The sequence below is a fragment of the Nycticebus coucang genome, chromosome 8 (genome assembly GCF_027406575.1).
Source record: "Nycticebus coucang isolate mNycCou1 chromosome 8, mNycCou1.pri, whole genome shotgun sequence".
NCBI lineage: Eukaryota > Metazoa > Chordata > Mammalia > Primates > Lorisidae > Nycticebus > Nycticebus coucang.
Genome location: NC_069787.1, coordinates 15394019 through 15417124, shown reverse-complemented (window position 1 = coordinate 15417124; position 23106 = coordinate 15394019). Strand labels below are relative to the sequence as shown.

Below are 23106 nucleotides of genomic sequence, written 5' to 3'. Positions count from 1 at the left end.
AAAAAAGAAAGAAAGCCTAAATTAAACCTTTAGTGTATGGTTTTTTTTTTTTGAGACAGAGCCTTAAGCTGTTGCCCTGGGTAGTGCTGTGATATCACAGCTCACAGCAACCTCCAACTCCTGGGCTTAAGCGATTCTCCTGCCTCTGCCTCCGAAGTAGCTGGGACTACAGGTGCTCACTACAATGCCCGGCTATTTTTTGGTTGCAGCCGTCATTGTTGTTTGGTGGGCCGGGGCTGGATTCGAACCCACCAGCTCAGGTGTATGTGGCTGGCGCCTTAAGCCGATTGAGCCACTGGCCCTGAGCCTAGTATGTGTTTTTTTTTGTTTGTTTTGCTTGCAAGTGTTTGGTCAAGATGTTATTAGAAAATCATTATTTTTTTACAGAGTCTCACTTTCACCCAGGCTGGAGTGCATTGGTATTATCGTAACTCGCTGTAGCCTTGAACTCCTGGGCTTAAGCAGTTCTTTTATCTTAGCCTGTTAAAGTGGTAGTGTGAGCTTTCATGCCTAGGTAAAAAATATGGGAAATCTCAAACATGTAAAAATAAAGAGAAAGCATAATGAATAATAACTCCTATGAACTCATCATTCTTCTTCAATAATTATCAGTATTTTGCTAACTCAAGATGTTATTTTAAAATGGGTTTTTCTTCATATAATTGTTTATCTTAAGTTCTAAAATTCATATGCAAATATATTGTATTTAACAATAGTAATAGGAATAAGTCACTCAAATTGTATTGTTACCAAATGGTTGACCAGTGTCACAAACTGTTTACTTTTTAGATTTCCATATACCCTTTTAGCCTGGCATGTACAACTTTTTTTTTTTTTTTTTTTTTGAGACAGAGTCTTACTATGTCACCCTTGGTAGAATGCCGTGGTGTTACAGCTTACAGCAACCTCCAACTCCTGGGCTTAGGTGATTCTCTTGCCTCAGCCTCCTGAGTAGCTGAGACCACAGGTGCCCACCACAACACTTAGCTATTTTTTGTTGTAGTTTAGCCGGGGCCGGTTTGAACCCGCCACCCTCAGTATATGGGGCTGGTGCCCTACTCACTGAGCCGCAGGTGCTGCCCATGTACAACTTTTATATATTTTCAATTATGATATGATATAAACAAATATTTTTATTTGGCCTTACATTTAGCAGGTCATTCAAGTATTTCCAAGTTGTTAGCTTGTTTTCAAAGCTACATAAATGTCCATTTCTGAAAGCTACATAATTGCCCATTAACTTTTTCTCATGTTAGACACTTACGTTATTATTTTTTTCTTTTTGTATATTACATATAGTTTTCTAATGAACAGCATAATGCTTTTTCTTTTTGGCTGGGTGCAGTGGCTCACTCTGAGCATTCTGGGAGGCTCAGGCAGGTAAATCGCTTGAGCTCAGGAGTTCAACACCAGCCTGAGTAAGAGCAAGGCCCCATCTCTACTAAAAATAGAACAAGTAGCCAGGTGTTGTGGTGGCGCTTATAATCCCAGCCACTTAGGAGGCTAAGGCAGGAGAATCGCTTAAGCCCAAGAGTTTGAGGTTGCTATGAGCTATGATGACACCATAGCCCTTTACCCAGGGCAACACAGTGAGACTCTTGCCTTAAAAAAATGTCTTTTCTGGGTGGTGCCTGTGGCTCAGTGAGTAGGGTGCCGGCCCCATGTGCCGAGGGTGGTGGGTTCAAACCCAGCCCCGGCCAAACTGCAACAACAAAAAAATAAAATTGCCGGGCGTTGTGGCGGGCGCCTGTAGTCCCAGCTGCTCGGGAGGCTGAGGCAAGAGAATCACATAAGCCCAAGAGCTGGAGGTTGCTGTGAGCCGTGTGACGCCACGGCACTCTACCGAGGGCGGTAAAGTGAGACTCTGTCTCTACAAAAAAAAAAAAAAAAAAAAGTCTTTTAAAAAATTTTTTTTTTAGGATAAATTCTCAAGAGTGGCAGTACTTGGTTAAAGGCTGTGAAGACTTTTTGTTTTTGTTTTTTGCAGTTTTTGGCCAGGGCTGGGTTTGAACCCCCCATCTCCAGCATATGGGGCTGGCACCCCACCCCTTTGAGCCACAGGCACCACCCAACCACCCAAGACTTTTTGGTTTTGAAATGCATCATCTATCTGGAAAAGCAGAATGACCTATTTTTATTTTGTGTTAACAGTTCAGAAAGATGTCTAGGCTGTCCAAGTTGCTGGTAAAGCGTACTGTCCAAGTTACTGTCCAGGGGTAAATGTGCTCAGGAGCACAGATGTTGGTGTAGACGTCCTGTCTCCCTCCCCACGCACCCTGTCTCCCTCCCCATGCACCCTCCAGGATAGTTGGGACCTCAAATACTTGTTTGTTTTTGCAGGCAATGTTGTCAACATTCAGACGGGCCACTGGGTTGGAAAGCAGAGTGGCTTGGGTGCTGGGCTGGACTCCTTCTATGAATACCTCTTGAAATCTTACATTCTCTTTGGAGAAAAAGAAGACCTAGAAATGTTTAATGCTGCATATCAGAGCATTCAGAACTACTTAAGAAGAGGGTATGTCTCCTTCATATCATTTCTATTATTTTTTAAAGCCTTCTGAAATGTCATGATTTTCTTAACGTGAACTCACAGGGTCTATTCACCTCTGTCCTCACCTTACTGCCTCTTTAGGTTTGTCTGTCACTTGGGAGTGAAGGGCTGTGTTAGCTATTTATTACTGCATAGCTAGTAGCTGAAAACAATAAGCATCATGTCATGCGGTTTCTGAGCAACAGGAATTCAAGAACAGCCGAGCTGATATCCTATTTCCCCGAAAATAAGACAGTGTCTTATTTTAAGATGTGCTCCCAAAGATGCGCTAGGTCTTATTTTCAGGGGACGTCTTATCTTTCCTGTAAGTAGGTCTTATTTTCGGAGGATGTCTTATTTTCGGGGAAACAGGGTAGTTGTGGGCTGGGATCTCTCAGGAGGTTGTCTTCAGCTTGTTTGCTAGGGCAGCAGCCATGCCAAGGCTTATATGGGGCTGGACGTTCCCCTGCCAGGCTCATTCATGGTGATGGGCAGGCTTCTTTTCCTCCCTGGCTGCTGGCTGGAGGGCTCAGTTTCTAGTAAAAGGAGGCCTCTTTGTAGGTAGCTTTTAGCATCTGGCATCCCCCAGAATGAGAGAGCTGAGAATGAAAAGAAGGTGGAAGCCACAGTCCTTTTCTACCTTATCTGGGAATGCTGTGCCCACACTTCTGCAGAATCCCTGATAGGGGACTACACAGGGTGTGACTGCCAGGTGGTGGAGGTTATCAGGGGCTGACTTGGAGACTGCTCCTATAAGGGGTGACACATTCCCAGTGATTAACTGTGGCATTAATTGCACACAGAACTGTAATATAGGACAATTACAGAATGATTTTGGTTCTTTTACTTTCCAAAGAATTGTTCGGATTGGTCCCTTTTTTATTTTTTATTTTTTAGCATCATGGGAGTTTTATTTATTTGGGAGTGAATTTTTAACTATTAATACAAATGCCAAGATATTATACAAAACATCACAAAGAACTTTTTTCTGAATCGTACACAAACATTTCCTACATAATCCAACATACAACAGAGAAATAGTACATCTTTTTCTTTCAATTTGCATACAATGGAAAAATAAGAATATATATATTTTATAAAGTTTAACTAATAGACACTAGCAAGTTGACGGTATAAGTCTATAGGTGAGAAATTACCTAATAAAAATAATCAGAATTTATTCAGCATCAGTCACTTCCATAACCAAGTATTATTTTAATTAATAAAACTTGCTGCCAATTAGGCTTCTGGTATATACTTATACCAGTACTCAATCTGTAGCACTGCTCCCCACCTTGGTTTTTTACAGTTACTAACAGAAAACTGTTGAAAAGTAGGGGCAAGCATTTACAACAAACAAAAAATCTCCAGCTTATTATAAGCATGAACATGTATGATGGAATTTCCTTCCAGTAATAGACTTTTAAACCATCAATAAATCATCAGAACTGAATCTGCCAAGTATTTTGCCTATGTTTTATTTTTTATTTTTGAGACAGAGTCCCATTATGTCACCCTCAGTAGAGTGCTGTGGTGTCACAGCTCACAGCAACCTCAATTTTTTTGTTGCTGTTGTCGTTGTTTAGCAAGCCTGGGCCAGGTTTGAACCCGCCAGCCCTGGTGTGTGTGGCTGGTGCCGAGCTAGGATTGGTCCTTACACTTGACGAAAGAAAGGACAGTTGCCACGTTTCCCCTTCTCAGTTTGTTTAAAACAACGTTGTTTGCCATTTCTCAGTTACACAGGAGAGAGAGAAAGCCTTAAGGGCCTCAGTGGCTTCTGCCTGGTGTCATTCTCTCTTCCCCATGTTTTTCCTTGTGGGTATTTAAGTATTAAATGGCTAGTGCCAGTTAAAGTTGCTGAGCCTTCTGCTTGGTAGGATATTCTTGGACCCATTGTTACTTTAGCTATTGTAGGAACCACTTGTGTGAGTGCTGTGTTTAATTAAGAGGCCTTGTGGCTGGAGCTGAATAATTTTTACTTTTCAAAGTCCCAAATGAAATTGAATAGTAATCTCTGAGTATCTTGATCTCATGCCTTCCTCCAGGCCTTTGCAATAGGACCTGACGGGGGAAGAGACTCTTTTTGTACAGATAGGACCAAGCTCCCAGGTCAAATCCAACATAGGCTTAAACTATGGACTGAATTCTTTTGTGTGGTGGGGTTTTCAAACCTGAATGTGTAAGTGCTTTTGCAAAATACTGTGAAATCCTGATATATAATATTACAGTAAAGAACTTTTATCCTATGGTGAATATTACCTTCTGCTAGAGTCTAGTACAGAGGCTAGCTATCTCCAGAGGCTTGAGAAATGAGTTCGGAGAAAAAGTTAATGTTGATTCCATTTGAACGAAACTGGCAGAGGATGCTGGAGAAACAGAGATAGAGCTCTATCAGAAACCTTTCTTTTCACCCTTGAATGTGCTGCTTGGGTTTATAGGCGGGAAGCCTGCAACGAAGGAGAAGGAGACCCCCCCCTCTATGTCAACGTGAACATGTTCAGTGGGCAGCTGATGAACACCTGGATCGACTCTCTGCAGGCCTTCTTCCCTGGACTGCAGGTATTTTGCAATCAGATTTGCTGAGAAAAGCATATTGTTGCATAGGGTTTTCCCTCCCCCTTTCCCTTTTTATTTTTATTTAATTAATTAATTAATTAATTAATCTGTTTATTTTTGAGACAAAGTCTCACTGTGTTGCCCTCGCCACTGCGAAGCCCCTGTGGCATCACAGCTCACAGCAACCTCAAACTCTCGGGCTTAAGCGTTTCTCTTGCCTCAGCCTCCCAAGTAGCTGGGACTAGAGGCGCCTGCCACAATGCCTGGCTGTTTTTTTGTTGCAATTGTCATTGTTGTTTAGCAGGCCCAGGCCAGGCTCGAACCTACCAGCCTCGGTGCATGTGGCCAGCACTGTAACTACTGTGCTACGGGCACCAACCCCCTTTCCCTTTTTAATAGTAGAGCACTCTGTAGCTCCTTTGGATTTGGGAGGTTAATAGCACAATGTCTTGATGATTCTGTTTGTGAAATGAGCCCCCAGATACTGAATAGAAATATGCTATATAAGTGCAAACCTTGCTTGAAAGGTAACTGCTATGTTTGCATAATGCATCTCCTAGTTGTTTGTTCTTCTTTTATTAGTGTATTTAATCTTTTTTCTGTCTATCTCCCATAATTTAGCATTGGTGGCCAGAGAGGAAGGGCGTCTGTTTGTCTGCGGTGTCATTTTTGCACTGGTTTTGTCTTCACATCTTTGTAGGTCAGATATGAACGGGGGTAGAGGAATGCTTAGGGCATTGTGTCATGTCTTGCCACTCCGGGAGAAGTGTCTCAGCCAGGTGACCTGTGTCCTCTCCTCAGGTGCTGATAGGAGACGTGGAAGACGCCATCTGCCTCCACGCCTTTTACTATGCCATATGGAAGCGCTACGGTGCCCTCCCTGAGCGGTATAACTGGCAGCTGCAGGCCCCTGATGTTCTCTTCTACCCGCTGAGGCCGGAGCTGGTGGAGTCCACGTACCTCCTCTACCAGGTACTAGAATGAGTTGAGCAGTGCTCTGTGTGGAAATGCTGGGAAGACTGTAGCCTCCGGTTCTTCATCAACATCTGCTGACTCATGTAGAATTTATCTTATGGTGAATATTATCTTTGTTTAGGAAACATATTAGGTTTCCTAATGACTCTGAGAGAGTTACCAGCTGTCTGTATTCTTGTTAGTGCTCAGTGCCATTCCTGGCCTCACAGAACAGAGAAAATATCTACAGTCAAATATATATATTTTTTTTTTTTAAAGAGGGCATGTTTAGAGCACTTCCAGAGAGAGTTGGAAGTGGATCCCCCTCATACAGGAGAGAAGGTGAGAGAGACCTCAAATATCTTTTAAAAAATTTTTTTTTTTTTTTGAGACAGAGTCTTACTATGTCGCCCTCGGTAGAGTGCTGTGGCGTCACAGCTCACAGCAACCTCAAACTCTCAGGCTTAAGTGATTCTCTTGCCTCAGCCTCCCACGTAGCTGGGACTATAGGCGCCCGCTACAATGTCCAGCTATTTTCTTGTTGCAGCTGTCCTTGTTGTTTAGCTGGCCCCGGCCAGGTTCGAACCTGCCACGCTTGTTGTATGTGGCCGGCACTGTAACCACTGTGCTATGGGCGCCGAGCCCTCAAATATGTTTTTACCTCACATTTCGCAAAGCTGAATTATGTTTTTGCCATAGGACTTCCATCTCACATCTTTAAATATTTTAAGAGGAAGATTTTGTTCTCAGGTATGTTCTAAATTTATTTGATCAAAAAACCCCTTTAGGGGGATATAATTTTGTACTAATGTGCTATGGAACCCTGGTCTGTGTAGTAATTATTCAAACAAAAAGAAAAATTTTTTTCTTGGTTGTAAGGGAAGTAATCTGGGATTCATCTGAATGCCCATCTCTGTTTAATTGTTTTTTTAAGAAAGCAAACATACAGTGTTCATCTTTCATAAAATTACTTTAGTGCCAGAGGGAAAGTCACTGTAACTGTGAAATGTCTTTTCTGTGATGGCTGAAGGCAGATCCTTACACTTCTGTGCATGCCACACATGTACACACACTGAGGTCCTCATCCCTCCACAAACACAGCAGCAGAAGCTGCCAGCTTTCTGAGAAGTTGCTTCAGTGCCCTCCACAGGCCTGCAATAGACTCCCACTGCACGGCTTCGTCCTGGTAGATGGAATGTGACTTGCACCAGCTCTGGTGGTAGGAATTGTACTGGGGTTTGGATTTATTTAAAAAAAAAAAAAAAATGTATACTGCATCTTTGCCATTTGCTTCTAGATGGAGAAAGGGGAAATCATGTGAACCAGTAATGTTCCTTATGCCTAAAGACTGACCTCATGAATTTTAGGAAATCTCTCAGAAAAGGGAAAAGGTGATATCCGTAAATTTGGCCTCTTTGGGCCCCTATAGAGCAAGACTGCGCACACCCTGCGGTCAGCCTGCCCGCTGCCCTCCGAGCGCTCCTCTTGAGATTAGTCCTGTTGCCTCTCAGTTTATCTCTGTTTCTGTCAGTGCCTCTTTGCTATTTTCAGCTTCTTCCTCACACTGGCTAATTTCTTAGGATCCAGAGAATTCTTGCATTTCCCGGCTTTACCTTTCCAAGCCACACCCTGTGTTCTTTTAATCCAGAGACAGCTAACCTTGTAGCTGTTTGCTTTTGCTGCTGCAAGTTGGCACTAGGCATGAATCAAAGGTGATTCCCAACTTTTAAACTGCTTGTTGGGCAAAAGGTTTCTCTTCCCAGGCAATTTTTTTTTCTCTAACAAAGTCATCTCAGAGCATGTTCCAGAAGGGTCAGCAACCCCAGGACTGACTTCTTAGGGTGGTTAGAGGGGTAAGTGTGGAGTCCTCCTTTAGATACTTTCAAAAGCCTTTGTTCCCATTAGCCTTCTTCGTAGTGTTGTGATTGGAATGGGAGCAAGGTGCTATTTTCTGTGCCTGCATCTTGAGTTTCTGGAGAGTTCTGAGGCAAGATAGAAACTGGATTTGTTTTCTGATATGCTGTTGTCAGGGTGGGCATTGTTTTATTTCTAACCATGATGGGGCTCAGGAGAACCAGAGTGGAGTGTTGTTTTGCCCTGGAAACAGATTGTCTTACCTTGATCAGAAGTGAACAAATTATAGGTGTGCTTTGATGGGAACTGATGGAATACCTGAGTCCTTTAACCTTTGTGACCTGCAAGATAAAGTGAATTGGGCCCCCTGTCTTCGTTTGGCTGAATCCCTGTAGTCACCATGGTGTTTGTTGAAGCCATGTCTTCCAAGCCCGTGCTGGATCACATTCTCTCATGTTCTCTCTAGGCAACCAAGAATCCCTTCTACCTCCATGTAGGAATGGATATTCTGCAGAGTCTGGAAAAGTACACAAAAGTCAAGTCAGTTTTCTAACTTCCTTTTCTTTTTCTGTCGGCCACCTTTGATTTACTTTGAATTGTTCTGGGAAAATAATATCCTGCTTTGCATTTGAATTATGCAACAGCTCATTAATGTTAATTTTGTAGGGAAATTATTTACCTTTTGGCGTGTTAGAATCTTTCTATTATAGTGGGAATTGCCTTTTTGCCCTTGCCCTTTTTTTTTCCTATGAGGGTCTAGCAGATTTTGTGTGTGCTTTTAAAGTAATTTATTTCCCCTAGTTATATGTACACTAAACTGGAAAGTACAGAAAATTAAAAAGTAGAGTATTTTCACTGTAATCACATACAGAGATAGCCATAGTCAGCATTTAAGTATGTATACTTATTTTTTTCATATATTTGTATATATGATGTATGTATATATGTATATATCAAAAGCATACTCTATACTTCAATTACGTGACCTCCTTTTCTTTACCCACTATCTCATATTTTCTTACAAAATCCTTTTTTTTTTTTTTGAGACAGAGTTTCACTTTGTCACCCTTGGTAGAATGCCATGGCGTCGTAGCTCACAGCAACTCTTGGGCTCAAGCAATTCTCTTGCGTCAGCCTCCCAAGTAGCTGGGATTACAGGCACCTGCCACAACACTTGGCTATTCTTAGAGACAAGGTCTTGCTCTTGCTCTTGCTCAGGCTGATCTTGAACCTGTGAACGCAGGCATTCTACTGCCTCGGCCTCCCAAAGTGCTAGGATTACAGGCATGAGTCACTGCACCCAGCCAAAATACTATTTTAAAATACCTAGATAATAAGTGAATTTTACAAATACTGGCACAAAAATTTTTATTTATTTATTTTTGACATAGACTATCACTCTATCTAGAGTGGCATGGCATGGCGTCTTAGCTCACAGCAACCTCAAACTCTTGGGCTTGAGCAGTCCTCTTGCCTCAGCTTCCTGAGTAAACTGGGACTATATGCACCTGCCACATTGCCCTGCTAATTTTTCTATTTTTTTTTTTCCAGTAGAGATGGGGTCTTGCTCTTGCTCAGGCTTGTCTTGAACTCCTGAGCTCAAGCAATCCACCTGCCTCGGCCTCCCATAGTGCTAGTATTACACCACCTGCCTCAGTCTCCCAGAGTGCTAGGATTATAGGTGTGAGCCACCACACCCTGCCTAAATAGTCAAAGCACTTCTCAAATAATTTTACAAACAACTCAGGCTAAAAACAGGATAGCCCATCCATATGAACGTGGTTTATTTTTCATATAAAATGATTGGGTTGATTATTCTGTTAAGAAGATAGTTCTGTTATCTTAAATGAACCAATCAGCAGGTGAGGAGGCAGCGAGGCAGGACTGACTGGACGATTGTCTTGTAGATGTGGGTATGCCACACTGCATCACGTCATTGACAAGTCCACAGAGGACCGGATGGAGAGCTTCTTTCTCAGTGAGACCTGTAAATATTTGTATCTGGTAAGTGTGTTGCAAGATTAACATGGGAATATTTAGTACTGCTTGGAACAAGCATCCATGCAGACTGTTGTCTAACATGGTTCCTGGCACAGTATAGTATGCATTCCCAGGGAGGCAAGCACTGTCAGAACAAAGGGTGTTGCTGTCTTCCTTCAGGGTTTCCAACTCATGGATGAGTCATTTGTCAAGTAAACAAAGAAATGTACTAGGATCGCAAATTGTGTGAAGTGCTGGTAACATCCACAGAGGACTGGGGTTAGTGCAGAGCCCTTCCTCACCTCTCATGATGGCTGTGATCTGGCCAAGACCCATAGCCCAGCTGTCTTCTTTCCATACACACATCCTCAGACAATCATTTGTGTTGGGGGTGTAGGAGAGAAGAGAAAACTTCTGGACATGGAAGGAACCTTTCCATCACCTGATCAGCATTCATTCTTTCCCTCTTGGAAACTACAGCCTATATGGAGAGGTTGGGCGACTTGCCTGGGGTCTTGGGGTGACAGTGGTAGAGCTGAGGCATGAGCCGTGGTCTTGACTTTCTGTCCAGTGCTCTTTCTACCTTGGTGGTCTGCCGCATTTGTGTAGGTGTCTGTGTACTTGGGGCTGCTCTCCTGCCCTTGCCACTCTCAGGATGGCTGCTTATAAAAGAAGCCTTCCAAAAGCCCAGCGGGCGGGATTCCCTGGTTTGGAAACAGCATGGCGACTGAGAACTTAGGCTGAGGTTCCGAGATCGCAGCTATGATAAGTTGTGTTACTCGGTTCCATTGTTCCCAGGCCTAGGATAGGCGGGTCAGAGTAAGGGAGGGGGAGGAAGGGTTGGCGTTAGTTGGAATCTTTAGAATAGGTGGGCTCAGGAATCTATTTTTGATAAGTACCTCCAGTGATTCTGTGCAAACCAGCCTTTAGAGCTATTGGCCTAATCCTTTTGTGTATAGTGTGACTTTTCATAGAGGACCACAGAAGAGGCATGTCTACCAGCAACTCGTAGGGTCCCGCCAGTGGGAAGACAGCTGTCCTGATGTCAAATCCCTCAATGCGCAGTGGTCGTCACTGTCAGTGCTGGTGGCTCAGGTCAGCTAGAGAGGCTCTCAGAGCCTGGCTGGGTATCTCCATCTCTCAACCACTGGTGTCAGGAGGATCTTGACAGGGCGAGTTCTGGAGTGAAGGAAGGAGACCCCATGGAATGTATGAGGGGAAAGAACTCAGAGTCGGGGGAGAAGACCTGGGGTGTACCCCATTCTCCTGTTACTATATGAATATTGACAAGCTGCACAATGCCAGTTTTCCTTGTCTGTGAAGTAGTTTAGGTGACCAAATAAGGTTTCTTCCATCGCTAAGGATTTGTTTCTAAGTATTCATTCACTCACTGAACTCCTGCCTTCTGCCCTGCCCTGTCTGGTATTGGGTTAGGGCTCTTTCTAGATGTGCCTGCCACAGCCTCTTTCATTCCGCACCATGTCCACAGTTGAGGGAAAGGACAGTCTCATGGCCACGGCTTCCTCGGAGCCTGACCCACATTGAACCCAGCCCGTGTTCTGATGTAAGAGATGGACTGACTTGTTGGCAAATGAGTCAGGCTCTGTGGTGGGCCCTGGGGATATGGTGACAGATAAGACATGTGCCCCCTCTGTGGCATTTATAGCTAGGGGTGTGTGTGGGTGGTGGGGGGGCAGTGGCTACTTCTAGAATTCCAGCCTGAGAGCTCTTAGGGGAGCATAGGGGACTCACCAGTGAGTCTTCATAGACAAGCTATGCTTGGGTCTTAGCCGTGGAGTTTCTGAATCTTTAGGTCTGGGTAAGATGTGTGCAGAATGGGGCGTGTTTAGGGTGGAGGCAGGTCCCAGCATCTGAGGTGATTCTGCCTTGCCACCCAGGCTGGAAACTGCGGTTGTGAATTGATGCCAACGAAAAGCATAAAACCCAAGCAAGTTCTGCTCCCCGAGTAGCTGGGTCACACTCCTGTGAGTGACTTCCAAACTGTTACAATTACTGAATATATCTTTTTTCTTGTTTTTCTTTTCCTCTAGCTGTTTGATGAAGAGAATCCAGTACACAAATCTGGAACCAGATACATGTTTACAACGGAGGGGCACATTGTGTCTGTGGACAAACATCTTAGGGAATCACCCTGGAAGGAATTCTTCTCTGAGGAGGGAGAGCAGGACCAAGAGGGAAAGTCTGTGCACAGGCCTAAATCTCACGAGTTAAAAGTCGTCAACTCCAGCTCCAATGTGAGTTGCTTTTTCCAACTTGGAGGCAGAGATAATACCCCTAACTGCCTTGTCGTTCAGAATTCCTGACAGAAAATTGGTGGCACACTGAGATGGGGTAATTTGAAGTTTCATAAAGAGACCACTTAGTAGTGTAGTCAGGGTGTAGGGAAAGCACAGAAGCAGTGGCGGCGTTATTGCTCCTGGCTGCAGAGGCCAGCAGAGACAGTGGTCAGAGGAACCTGGAAGCCCCTCCGCCCTGTGGGAGGAATGGCAGGAGCCACCGTTCTTCAGTGACCTTGCCAGAAGGGAGCTAGCAGAGTCAGTACTCAGACCCTCCCCCTTCCTCCTGATCTGCTGCAGCTTCTCCTTGGCAGCCCCACCAAGAAGCCAGGTGGGAAGGGGGATGTTGATATAATCCATCAGTGGATATGGAGGGGCAAATGGGAGAGATTCAGCAAAACTACCTTCCAGGTTGGCGCTCATAGCTCAGCAGATAGGGTGCCGGCCACATATACTGAGGCTGGCGGGTTTTAATACGGCCTGGGCCGGCTAAAACAACAGTGACAACTACAACAACACCAACAAAGGAAAATAGCTGGGCATTGTGGTGTAGTCCCAGCTACTTGGGAAGCTGAGGCAAGAAAATCACTGGAGCCCAAGAGTTTGAGGTTGCTTTGAGCTGTGATGCCACGGCACTCTACCCAGGGCCATAGCTTGAGACTCTTGTCTCAAAAAAAAAAAAACAAAAAACTGAAACTAAACTACTTTCTAGAAGGAGAGAGAAGAAAAGCAATCAGAGTCATTATGTCTTGTAATGAAGATCTTCCCAAGTGCAGCAGGTACCCACTTGCATGTAAAGCAGGGCTTCACTCAGCACCCCTAGGTTACCCTGATGAGCACTGGGAAGTCCTTATATCCCTCGTGGAAGTCCCAGGTAGTTGCAGTGATTTCAATCAAGTAGGATGGTTTGGAGGATAAGAAAATATGGACCCATGATCAGTCAATCTCAAATCTTGTTGTCTCACAATGCCTCAGTTGTTGAGAGTTTGGCCACCTCCCCACAGACTGCTTGCCTTGGTTGGGGGTGCCCTTTCATCACACTTTGCTTCCGCCCTTTCCCTTGGTGCCCTACAGAAGGCCCTCACCATCAGGCTCTGGACTAAATTGACAGGCCAGACCACAGAAAAGCCCCTAAATTCCCATCAGCCCTGAGAGTGTCGATTAGGTGGACAAATCATAATCGAGGTGGAGAGGCAAGGAGAGTGAATGAGAGGAGAGTAATGCTAGCCAGCACTCCATCGTGCTGTTGTATGCCAGCACTCTTCCACGGTTTCGAGCATATCAACTTATTTCCTTGTCGTAGCGGCTAGGGGACTTACTTTTAATATCCCCATTTTACAGATGGGAAAAGGGAGGCATGGAGAGTTTCATGTCATACGGTACAGCCTTGCGGTGCAGCCAGGATTTGGACCCAGCCCATGTCTTCTCTTTTAGGAAGGAGATACCTCTGACCTGCCACCCTTGCTAGTAGGTCTGGTCCTGTTGTGCCAGGTGCTGGATAAGGCCCATCAGAGGGAGTCCCAGTTCTACACGGGCTCATGGTCTGGTTGGGGAGACCAGATCCTACCTGGATCTTTGTCAGGAGTGCTCTTTTTTTTTTTTTTTTTTTTTGAGACAGAGTCTCAGTATGTTGCCCTCGGTAGAGTGCTCTGGCATCATGGCTCACAGCAACCTCAAACTCTTGGGCTTAAGTGATTCTCTTGTCTTAGCCTCCCAAGTAGCTGGGACTACAGGTGCCTGTCATAGCGCCTGGCTATGTTTTGGTTGTAGTTGTCATTGTTGTTTGGCAGGCCTGGGCTGGATTTAAACCTACTGGCTCCAGTGTATGTGGCTGGCACCCTAGCCACTGAGCTTCAGGTGCCAAGCCAGGAGTGGTCTTGAAACAAAGAGGGAGTGATCTGCCAGGGGAACTTCAGGAGGGGTTCACTGAGGAGGTCACTTGTTAGTACACCCTTAAAGGAGGGGGAGCTTGTCAAGAAGGGATGTTCAAGTAGAAGGAACAGAAGCTTCTATACAAAAGCAGAGGTCAGGATGGTGGGGGGAGGTTGGGACCAATGGAAGGACCTGCCAGTCTTGATCTTGTTGGGGAAGGGGAGCAGGGTATAGAGAGTCTTGAGTACAGAGCCCAGGGCAAATGTTTCCTTAGAGAGGCAGTGTGTAATGGATGTATGTAGCCAGCTGCTTCTAGGGATAACACCCTGGTTCATTCTCAAGACCTACATCTCCTTTGGTGGGGGGAAGGCCTTTTAAAAAAAAAAAAAAGCCATGTTAAATACTTAGAATTTAACAGTAGAATGAGAAGGATGTAACTCAGAAAAACCACAGTACTTTCAAATAGCTGAAATATTTTCTGGAATTCTATGTGGATTAAAGACCCACAGGTGGGCAGCACTGTGGCTCAGTGGGTAGGGTGCTGGCCCCATATACCAAGGGTGGCGGGTTCAAACCCAGCCCTGGCCAAACTGCAACAAAAAAATAGCTGGGTGTTGTGGCGGGTGCCTGTAGTCCCAGCTACTTGGGAGGCTGAGGCAAGAGAATCGCCTAAGCCCAGGAATTGGAGGTTGCCATGAGCTGTGACGCCACAGTACTCTACCGAGGGTTAATAAGTGAGACTCTGTCTCTGAAATAAACAAATAAATAAGTAAAGACCCACAGGATGTAGCTTTTAGTCTTGGCCCTGGCTAAGCACTTGCTGTTATGTCTTTTACCCTCTCCAGATCTCCCTTTAAATTCTCTCAGTGGTTTCCAAGTGGGGATGATTTTGCTCCTCAAGGTACATTGGAAAGTGCTTGGAGACATTTTTTTTTGCAGTTTTTGGCCAGGCCTGAGTTTGAACCCGCCACCTCTGGTATATGGGGCTGGCACCCTACTCCTTTGAGCCACAGGCTCTGTCCGCTGGGAGACATTTTTTATGGTTACAACTGAAGGGCAGGAGTTGCTACTGGCACCAGTGGGAAAGGCCAAGGATTCTGCCAACCATCTTGCGGTGCCAGGATAGCTCTGGCAACAGGCGTCTGCCCCCAAATATCAGTGCTCAGGGCGAGAAACCCTGGATTAGGCCATCCAGCCATAATTCCTGAGAGATGAATACATGCAGTTGTAGTTCAAAATTCACATTTCCCCTCAATTTTGTCTTTCTAGTGCAATCGTGTTCCTGATGAGAGGAGATACTCTCTGCCCTTAAAGAGTATCTACATGCGACAGATAGATCAGATGGTTGGCTTGATTTGATCTCTTCTACTCTGTGTGGCCTCACCTCACCATAAAGCAGACCTAAACGACTGAACCCAGACCATACCAAAATCCAGTCTGAGGTCGAAAGGGATGGATGTCTGGCCATTGATGATGGTGTAGGAAATTCTGTCCAACTTCTCACCCACATCTGGTTAATTCTTGAACTCTTCAGTGTTACTTTCCCATTCAATAAAATGCCTGTTTTTCCCCTAAGGATATACTTTAAATGAGGAGGTATATGGACATTGGCTTCTATGACATGCTCATGTTATTAAGCACAATAGACGGAGCACCTGTGGGTTGATGTTCACAGCTTCATACTTTAGAATCTCGGGCTCTCTACTTTTCAGGCACCTGCTATACTGCAGTATTGCTGCTTTTTTGTTCTTTATTATTACTGTTTGTTTATTTTTTTGAGATGTGGGTGGGGGGCTCACTGTATTACTGAGGCTGGTTTCTAACTCCTGGGTTCAAGTGATCCTTCTGGTTCAGCCTCCTGAGAAGCTGGGACTAACAGGCTTATGCCACCACAGTCGGCTAGCTATTTCTTTGTTAGAGGATTGAGAATTAAATTTCCTTCTAAAGGGGCCTAGGGTTTACTTGCTATCCCTGCTTAATTGCATTGAAAGTGTCATCCTTTCTTTTATTGGATAATTGGGCTCACCCGCAGATATCCAGCCATGATTTTGGATCACATCAGACAAAAAAATCTTCCAGTTATTAATTTATCCCCCAAATAATCTTCACAGTGTTAAAAGTTATTTGCTTAATATAATGGTCTTACCAGATCCTAACTGCTATTCTCTTGTTATGTCATGGTATAAGAGCTTAACTAACAGACCTTTTGGATGGCATTTTGCATTTATTTTTGAACATGAACATACCTGATGAACACCTTTAGTTCTAGAGCCAGGTGCCTTTTAGGCAGAGAAAAATACCTAAGATTGAGCGTCCATCTTTCTCTTATTTCCTAACCAAGGATTCGATGATATTTGTGTTAGAATTTTGTTTTGGTTTTGTTTCCTGCATGTAGTGCCAATTAGCTAAGTCAGGGAGAAAGAAAAGATCAGATTACTTTGTAGCATCCTTGAGCCATTTTTCTGTGTAATGCAGGCTTTAGAGTAGTGCCTTACATGGGTTTTGGTTTGGGCCACTGGATGTCGAAGATACTGCTGTGGTATCAGCAGGCTTGTTTGGTGTTGCCACACGGTGGGCATTTCAGAAGCATTATTCTCTATTAACAGTGTCTCATCTACTGAATGGAAAACTTTATTTCAGAATACTATATATTTTTAAAATGTTTTCATTGACTCAGTAAAAATGTTAAATACACTCACACATGCATACACACATTCACCTGTTTTTTTCTGGGCAAATGGAGTTGGGACTGTTGGTGACCCATTTGGGAGAATGTGAATTTGGGGAAGGGAGCGAGCTCTCCATGCTTCTGTTTTCTCTTTTGACGCCCTGCTCCTCTCCCTCTCTGGTTCCTGTGGCTGCAGGGGATGTTGCACTTCAGTGTTCCTCTTCTCATCTGGGCCCTTTGCCTGTCACTCATGCGCAGGTTGGGCATCTCTTCCTCTGTGGCCTTAGAGTAGGGATCTGGGCCTGGCAGCACCATCGTGTCCTGAGTGGTGCAGATGCATCTTGGGCTGTAGGCTGTCATGAGACATGTTTTGTAAGAGGTCTCGATCCCTCTTGACTTCTGGGCACTGAGGCAATTTCAGTTGGTGAGACTGATGGGGACTGGATTACTGCATATTAATCCTGGTTATTGAGCTTCCAGACCACCCTGTCTAAAGTTTGATGCTATGTAGTGATTTGTGGGGCCGGATGCCAGAATGCTATATAGTGCCTGTCATAAAAAGAAGGTTCTTTGAGCCAAGTTCAAGGCAGCTTACTTGTTTTGTTTTTGAAAATCAAAATGTCAACAACTGTGATACATCTTGCAGGGCTTTTGCCGTTCCTTCTATTCTCTATTCTAAAATCCTGGGTCCTAAAGGTCTGAAGAGGGGAACACGAGAGAAAGTTCCTGTGCTTTGCTCCAGGAACGTTCATCTTTTGCAACAGCTGTGAGCCTGGACCATCTTCATGGCCTCCTGAGTAGCTACTGTCTGCGCCCCATTGTAGAAAGCTGCCTTGGTAGTGAGGCAGATCATTACATGGCAGGCTTTGCTGTTTCAGGTGATGCAGCTGAGTGAGCTGTTCTGGAAGAACAGGTGACAAAGGAAGGGTTTGCCAGTCCCCCGTTATGAAGATCCAGCTTGTGTTTTCAAACCTTTCTGCAAGTTTTTTTTTTCTTCTGCCAGAACTTTGTCTTTGTACCTGAATCACCAGGTTCTGGTGATAATCTGGGCTTGTCTTGTCTTGGATTGAGGACTGTTCACATGACACTTAAATAGTTGTCTGGTATTTAAAGAAAAGTGTGCCAGGGCGGTGTCTGTGCAGGTGACTCTTGAGAGTCTGTAGTTCCCGGTTTGGTAAGTCCAGTTGTGTGATCCGAGGGTTTGGACGCCCTCCCCTGCTGCTGCTTCCCTCACCAAAGGAAAATACCCCTCTTAACTCTTTCTCAGCTCAGGGAGCTGCCCAGTGCAGTTCCCCACTTTGGATTCTGGAGACTCAAATTCAGACATTCCCTTCTTTCTAGAGGGCTCCAGAGGTCTTTCTCTTTTAACAAAAACAAAAATCTTTTGCTCAGATTGAGTGCAGGTTGAAAGGTAGGTCTTAGCCACACGGTGGCTGAGCAGGGACTTTGGGAGAAAGTCTCGAGCTTCCCTTCTCCATTTCCAGGCACCCAGCTCCTATTGTAGTGCCTCTTCCCTGCTGGGCGGGGACCCTGTGAGGGTGGGAGGGGTCTGGGCCGGAGACCCAGGTTTCGCAGGGCTCAGGGTTATGCTTCTGCTTGAACTTGGGTGTGAATCTGGGGAAAACGTCAAGTTCCTGTGGACCTCTGATTCCCTACCCCTTCTCTCTCTGTGAGAGGCAGATGAATAATATTTTTAATGGTTATTTTGTTTTAATTTTAAACAGCAAAATACAAGCTGCATTTTTATTTATTATGCACAAGAAAAGTAAATCTGTTCTTACAAAAAACTAGAGTTGGAAACTCTGGGAAAACTTACTGAAATACACAAATGCTTCTCTGTAATGTGCAATATGCTTTGCAACTATAGATAATATTTTCTGTTTAACCTGTAAATAAGAAATGTATTTAAATTAAAAGAGAGCTTTTTGTAAAAGGACCAAATGTTCTTTTATAAATGTAATAAGGAATATCTTGCTCTTTGAGATTTATTAGGATTTTTATGAGTAATTTTTATTAAAATATTTTTTTTGAATTGTCATCTTGTTTCTCCTTTCTGTACTTATTATACACACACACATCACATGCAGAACAAACGAGAATAAATCTTTAAAGGAAACTGTAAATCTAGATGAGTAAAACTTTTGTTTTTTACAGCTAAACCTGGGTAATGCCTTCCTATGGGATTCCACTCCAGTTTTGGCCCTCACCCGCTGATTTAAATGCCATCATCTTTGTCCCCTCCTTCGCTTTACCCACTGCACTGGCCTCCTTTCTCCTGGGCACTGACTTGTTCTCCGTTATTTATTTATTTTGAGATAGAGTCTCACACTGTCGCCCTGGGTACAGTGCCGTGGTGTCATAGCTCACAGCAACCTAAACCTAAAACTCTTGGGCTCAAGTGATCCTCCTGCCTCAGCCTCCCAAGTAAGCTGGGACTACAGGCACCTACCATGATGCCCAGCTAGTTTTTCTATTTTTAGTAGAGACAGGGTCTTACTTTGCTCCGGCTGGTCGTTCTTGGTTCCTGTTGCCAGTTATCGAGTGTATCCGGGTTCTAGCATTGGTTCTCTGTGTTACCTTAAGCCAGGTGCCTCATTGGTCCTCACTCTTAGTTAAGATGAGAGCAGTGAGTGACCCAGGGGAGCATGAGGGTGGAGCTTTCAGAGCAATGCAATGTTTGCCCATAGATGGAGACAGAAGCAGGCAAGGTTGTCACGTGGGAAATAGTGCTCATTGGCCCTTTTTGTGCCCCACAGGTTTTTGCATGGAGGACTCTGCAACCAGAGTAGTAAGATCAGAGTAGTAAGATCTCTGTTAAAGTAGCAGGGGAGATGGGGAATGAGAACAGGCAGGATGGTTTGATCACATGTCAGGCTCAAGCTGGTGGATTTGAGGTATGCTACATATGGACTTTGAGGATCCACAGATTGATTCCCTGAAATCCAGTGGTTCCCAGACCTAACAATGCTTCAGATTCAGTGGGAGTGTTTGTAAAAGCCCAAGTGGCTGGGCTCCAGCCCAGAGTTTCCGACTTAATAATTCTGAGTGTGGATTCTGATTCAATTCATTAATTGAGGCAGATTTTCAGGACTTCATTGCTAACAAGTTCCCACATGGGGCTGATCTGTAAATCTGGGACTACTCTCTGTGAACTCTGCTGCAATCTCTCTCTGCCATTGGACCTTTTGGGAAGTTTTCCAGTACAAAAGTCACTGTCTTCAGTTTTTTATGCCTAATAAAGGATCTCAGGAAATTTCACCCAATAATATGGCTCCTAGTATAAACGGTATTTTGAATTAAAGGCCTTTAGAGATCAACAGACATTGGAAGCTTTCCCTTTTTCTTCATAAAAAAAAGATTCATCAAAAAAATGATCACCTTCCTTCCCCTCCTTGTTATCTCAATATATTGCAGGAAGGAAGATCAAGAATGAACCAGACTTGACCAAGTCATTTTAAATATAATACCTGTCTCTCAGGTTAATTTAATTTTCAAGGAAAACCATTTATAGGTCCATCTATTTCCCCCCATCCATTCATGCTCACCAGTGTCTGTCTATTCATTCTCCTTAGTTATTGTCACTCAACAGAGTTATCTAGATTCTTCCTCTGCGCCCCCCCAAATGAGGGCATATAAACTTTTGAACCCCATGGGGATACTGGGCAACCACTCTGATTCTCCCTGTGCTCATGGTAATGTAAATGTCTTTCTCTCAATAATTTGCCTTACTGTGAGTTGATCTTTTAATGAAATTTCCTGGATGAAGGGGAATTTGGCTTTCACTCCCACATCAGCATGGATAGATAGATCCAGGTGTTGAAGGAATCTCTTTGAGAGCTAGATTGGGTGCAGTGGCTCACGCCTGTAATCCTAGCACTGTGGGAGGCCAAGGCGGGTGGATTGCCTGAGCTCACAGGTTTGAGAGCAGCCTGAGCCAGAGTAAGACCTCATCTCTAAAATTAGCTGTGTGCTGTGGCAGATGCCTGTAGTCCCAGCTACTTGGAAGGCTCAGGCAAGAGAATTGCTTGAGGCCAAGAGTTTGAGGTTGCTGTGAGCTATGAAGCCATGGCACTCTACTGAAGGCAACAAAGTGAGGCTCTGTCTCAAAAAAATAAATAAATAAATAAATAAAAGTAAAATAATTAATGAAAAATTATAAATGGAAAAATGAATATATATTTAGGACAAGAAAAAAAATTATAGCAAATCACAAATATCAAAATGCTGATATATACACCCAAATCATAAAAATAACAATGTTTCAATTAAAATGACCTGAGGTCCTTCTGTTCTTACAGGTTTTGACTTTGTATCCTTTGATTACTCTGTGTTAATATGTATATATATATTTTGTGGATTGGATTTACCTTTCCTAACACCTATACCTCAACCTTCTAGTTCAGAACCTCAGCTTCCTGACAGCCAAAGCAAAAAGGGAAAGTTCTTGGGTTCTTGGTTGAGCCAAGTCTACGGCTTCAATAGAAGATAAGTAGTTTTGAGCCAGAAGAGTTAGTTGTGGATTGTTATGAGGGATAGTTCATTTTATTACTGATGGCATTTTAAAAAAGCTACTAGGATGGCAATAGCCAGTATGTCACATATGTTTATGACTGAAAAATATCAAGCTTTTCCTATGTATTGTTTCAATTAACACTAAGCAAATAAGGGAAGTTCAAGCATTATTCCCATTTTGCACATGAAGAAACTGAGGTGCAGAGAAGTTTAGCAGAAAAGTTTAGCATTAGTGGTAGGTGATGGAGCCCGGATTTGAGTCCTGGCCAGCTGGTGCCCAGCTCTTACCCATTAGCTTTAATTGCGTTTCCTCTGTGTGGGGCAGTTTCTTTTCTTGTATTGGTCCTTTGTAAACTGATTAATATGGAACATTGTTTTGTCTTTGTTTCTGTTTTATGAGACAGAATCTCACTGTGTTGCCTTGGGTAGTGTCCCATGGTGTCATACTCACAGCAACCTCAAACCCTTGGGCTCAAGGGATCCTCTTGTTTCAGCCTCCCAAGTAGCTGGCACTACAGGCACCCACCATGAGGCCTGGCTAGTTTTTCTATTTTCAGTAGAGACGAGGTCTTGCTCTTGCTCAGGCTGTTCTTGAACTCCTGACCTGAAGAAATCCAGCTACCTCAGCCTCCCAGAGTGCTAGGATTACAGGCATGAGCTACCAAATCCAGCCTGAACAGTGGTTTATAGTCTATTTAAAGAGCTTGTGAAGGTCTTCAAAGAGAACATTGAGTAGTGGCCAAAGTTATAAAACAAATCCCCTGGAGCCCCCACCCTGCACTTCCAGGGTGGGAAGCAAGGTCCCTCTGCATTTGGCATCTCTCGCCCCTACCTCCTTGCTCCCTGGAATGAGGCTCATGTTATAGAAACCCAGGGCTTCCCTATAGACCACTGATACAGCCACTCACTTTGCTTTCATCATTGTGAAGGTGATTTCTATTTTTCAGAGATTTAATATGATCTGTCATCTATCTATCTATTTTCTTTCTTTCATTCTTTCTTTTTTGCAGTTTTAGCCGGGCCTAGGCTTGAACCTGCCAACACCCTACTCCTTGAGCCACAGGTGCCGCTCTGTCATCTATATTTTTTCAAAAAATTGCCTCAGCCTGGCGGTGCCCATACCTCAGTGGGTAGGGCGCCAGCCACATTCATCGAGGATAGTGGGTTCGAACTCAGCCAGGGCCAGCTAAAACAACAATGACAACTACAACAACAACAACAAAATAGCTGGGCTTTGTGGCGGGTGCCTGTAGTCCCAGCCTCTGGAAGTCCAAGGCAAGAGAACCACTAAAGCCCAAGAGTTTGAGGTTGCTGTGAGCTGTGATGCCATGGCACTCTACTGAGGGTGACAGCTTGAGACTCCATCTCAAAAAAAAAAAAAAATTGCCTCAACCTCAACTATCAGCCTTGGTTAGCCATCTTTCAATCATTGAAAGGTTTTTCAGAAATTAAGGCATCGTCAACTTTATGCAAGTTGCTGGGAAAAAAATTTAAAAGAAAATTTAAGGCATGTTTCTAATTACCAAAATAATTGCCTCTGTGATGTGTGAGCATGGTTCTTGGGGTAAGACAGTAAGAGGGAATATGGATATGCACACATGACTCTGCTGCTCCTCAAGCTCCCAAAGGAAAAGGACTTACCTTCAATTCACAGAAAGGCAGTACAGCTGTAAAAAAGACACAAACTCAAGACTCACTATTGATACAAATGCAAAGCAAAACTATTGCACACCCATGAGTTGGGCAAAAATTAGTGATAGTAGGTACTAGTAAGAATGCAAGTGATGGGAAACGTCTACATTGCTGGAGGGAACGCAAACATGCAAAACTATCAGGGAAGAGCTTGGCATTACTCAGAAGAGCTGAATGTCACATGCCCTGTC

At 44.1% G+C, this 23106-nt stretch overlaps 1 protein-coding gene across 2 annotated transcripts in view; it reads left to right on the top strand.

Moving 5' to 3' along the window:
• Positions 1 to 18749, top strand: part of EDEM1 (ER degradation enhancing alpha-mannosidase like protein 1) — a 40179-nt gene extending 21430 nt beyond the window's left edge. The window contains exons 6-12 of one of the 2 annotated variants that reach the window (XM_053599555.1): positions 2341 to 2515; positions 4969 to 5089; positions 5888 to 6058; positions 8361 to 8434; positions 9802 to 9898; positions 11926 to 12129; positions 15313 to 18749. In XM_053599555.1, the coding sequence (XP_053455530.1) occupies positions 2341 to 2515; positions 4969 to 5089; positions 5888 to 6058; positions 8361 to 8434; positions 9802 to 9898; positions 11926 to 12129; positions 15313 to 15402 (932 nt within the window). In that variant the 3' untranslated portion in view covers positions 15403 to 18749. The remainder of the gene's footprint in view (positions 1 to 2340; positions 2516 to 4968; positions 5090 to 5887; positions 6059 to 8360; positions 8435 to 9801; positions 9899 to 11925; positions 12130 to 15312) is intronic. The other variant, XM_053599556.1, reaches the window with a different exon arrangement.
• Positions 18750 to 23106: the final 4357 nt, after the last annotated feature.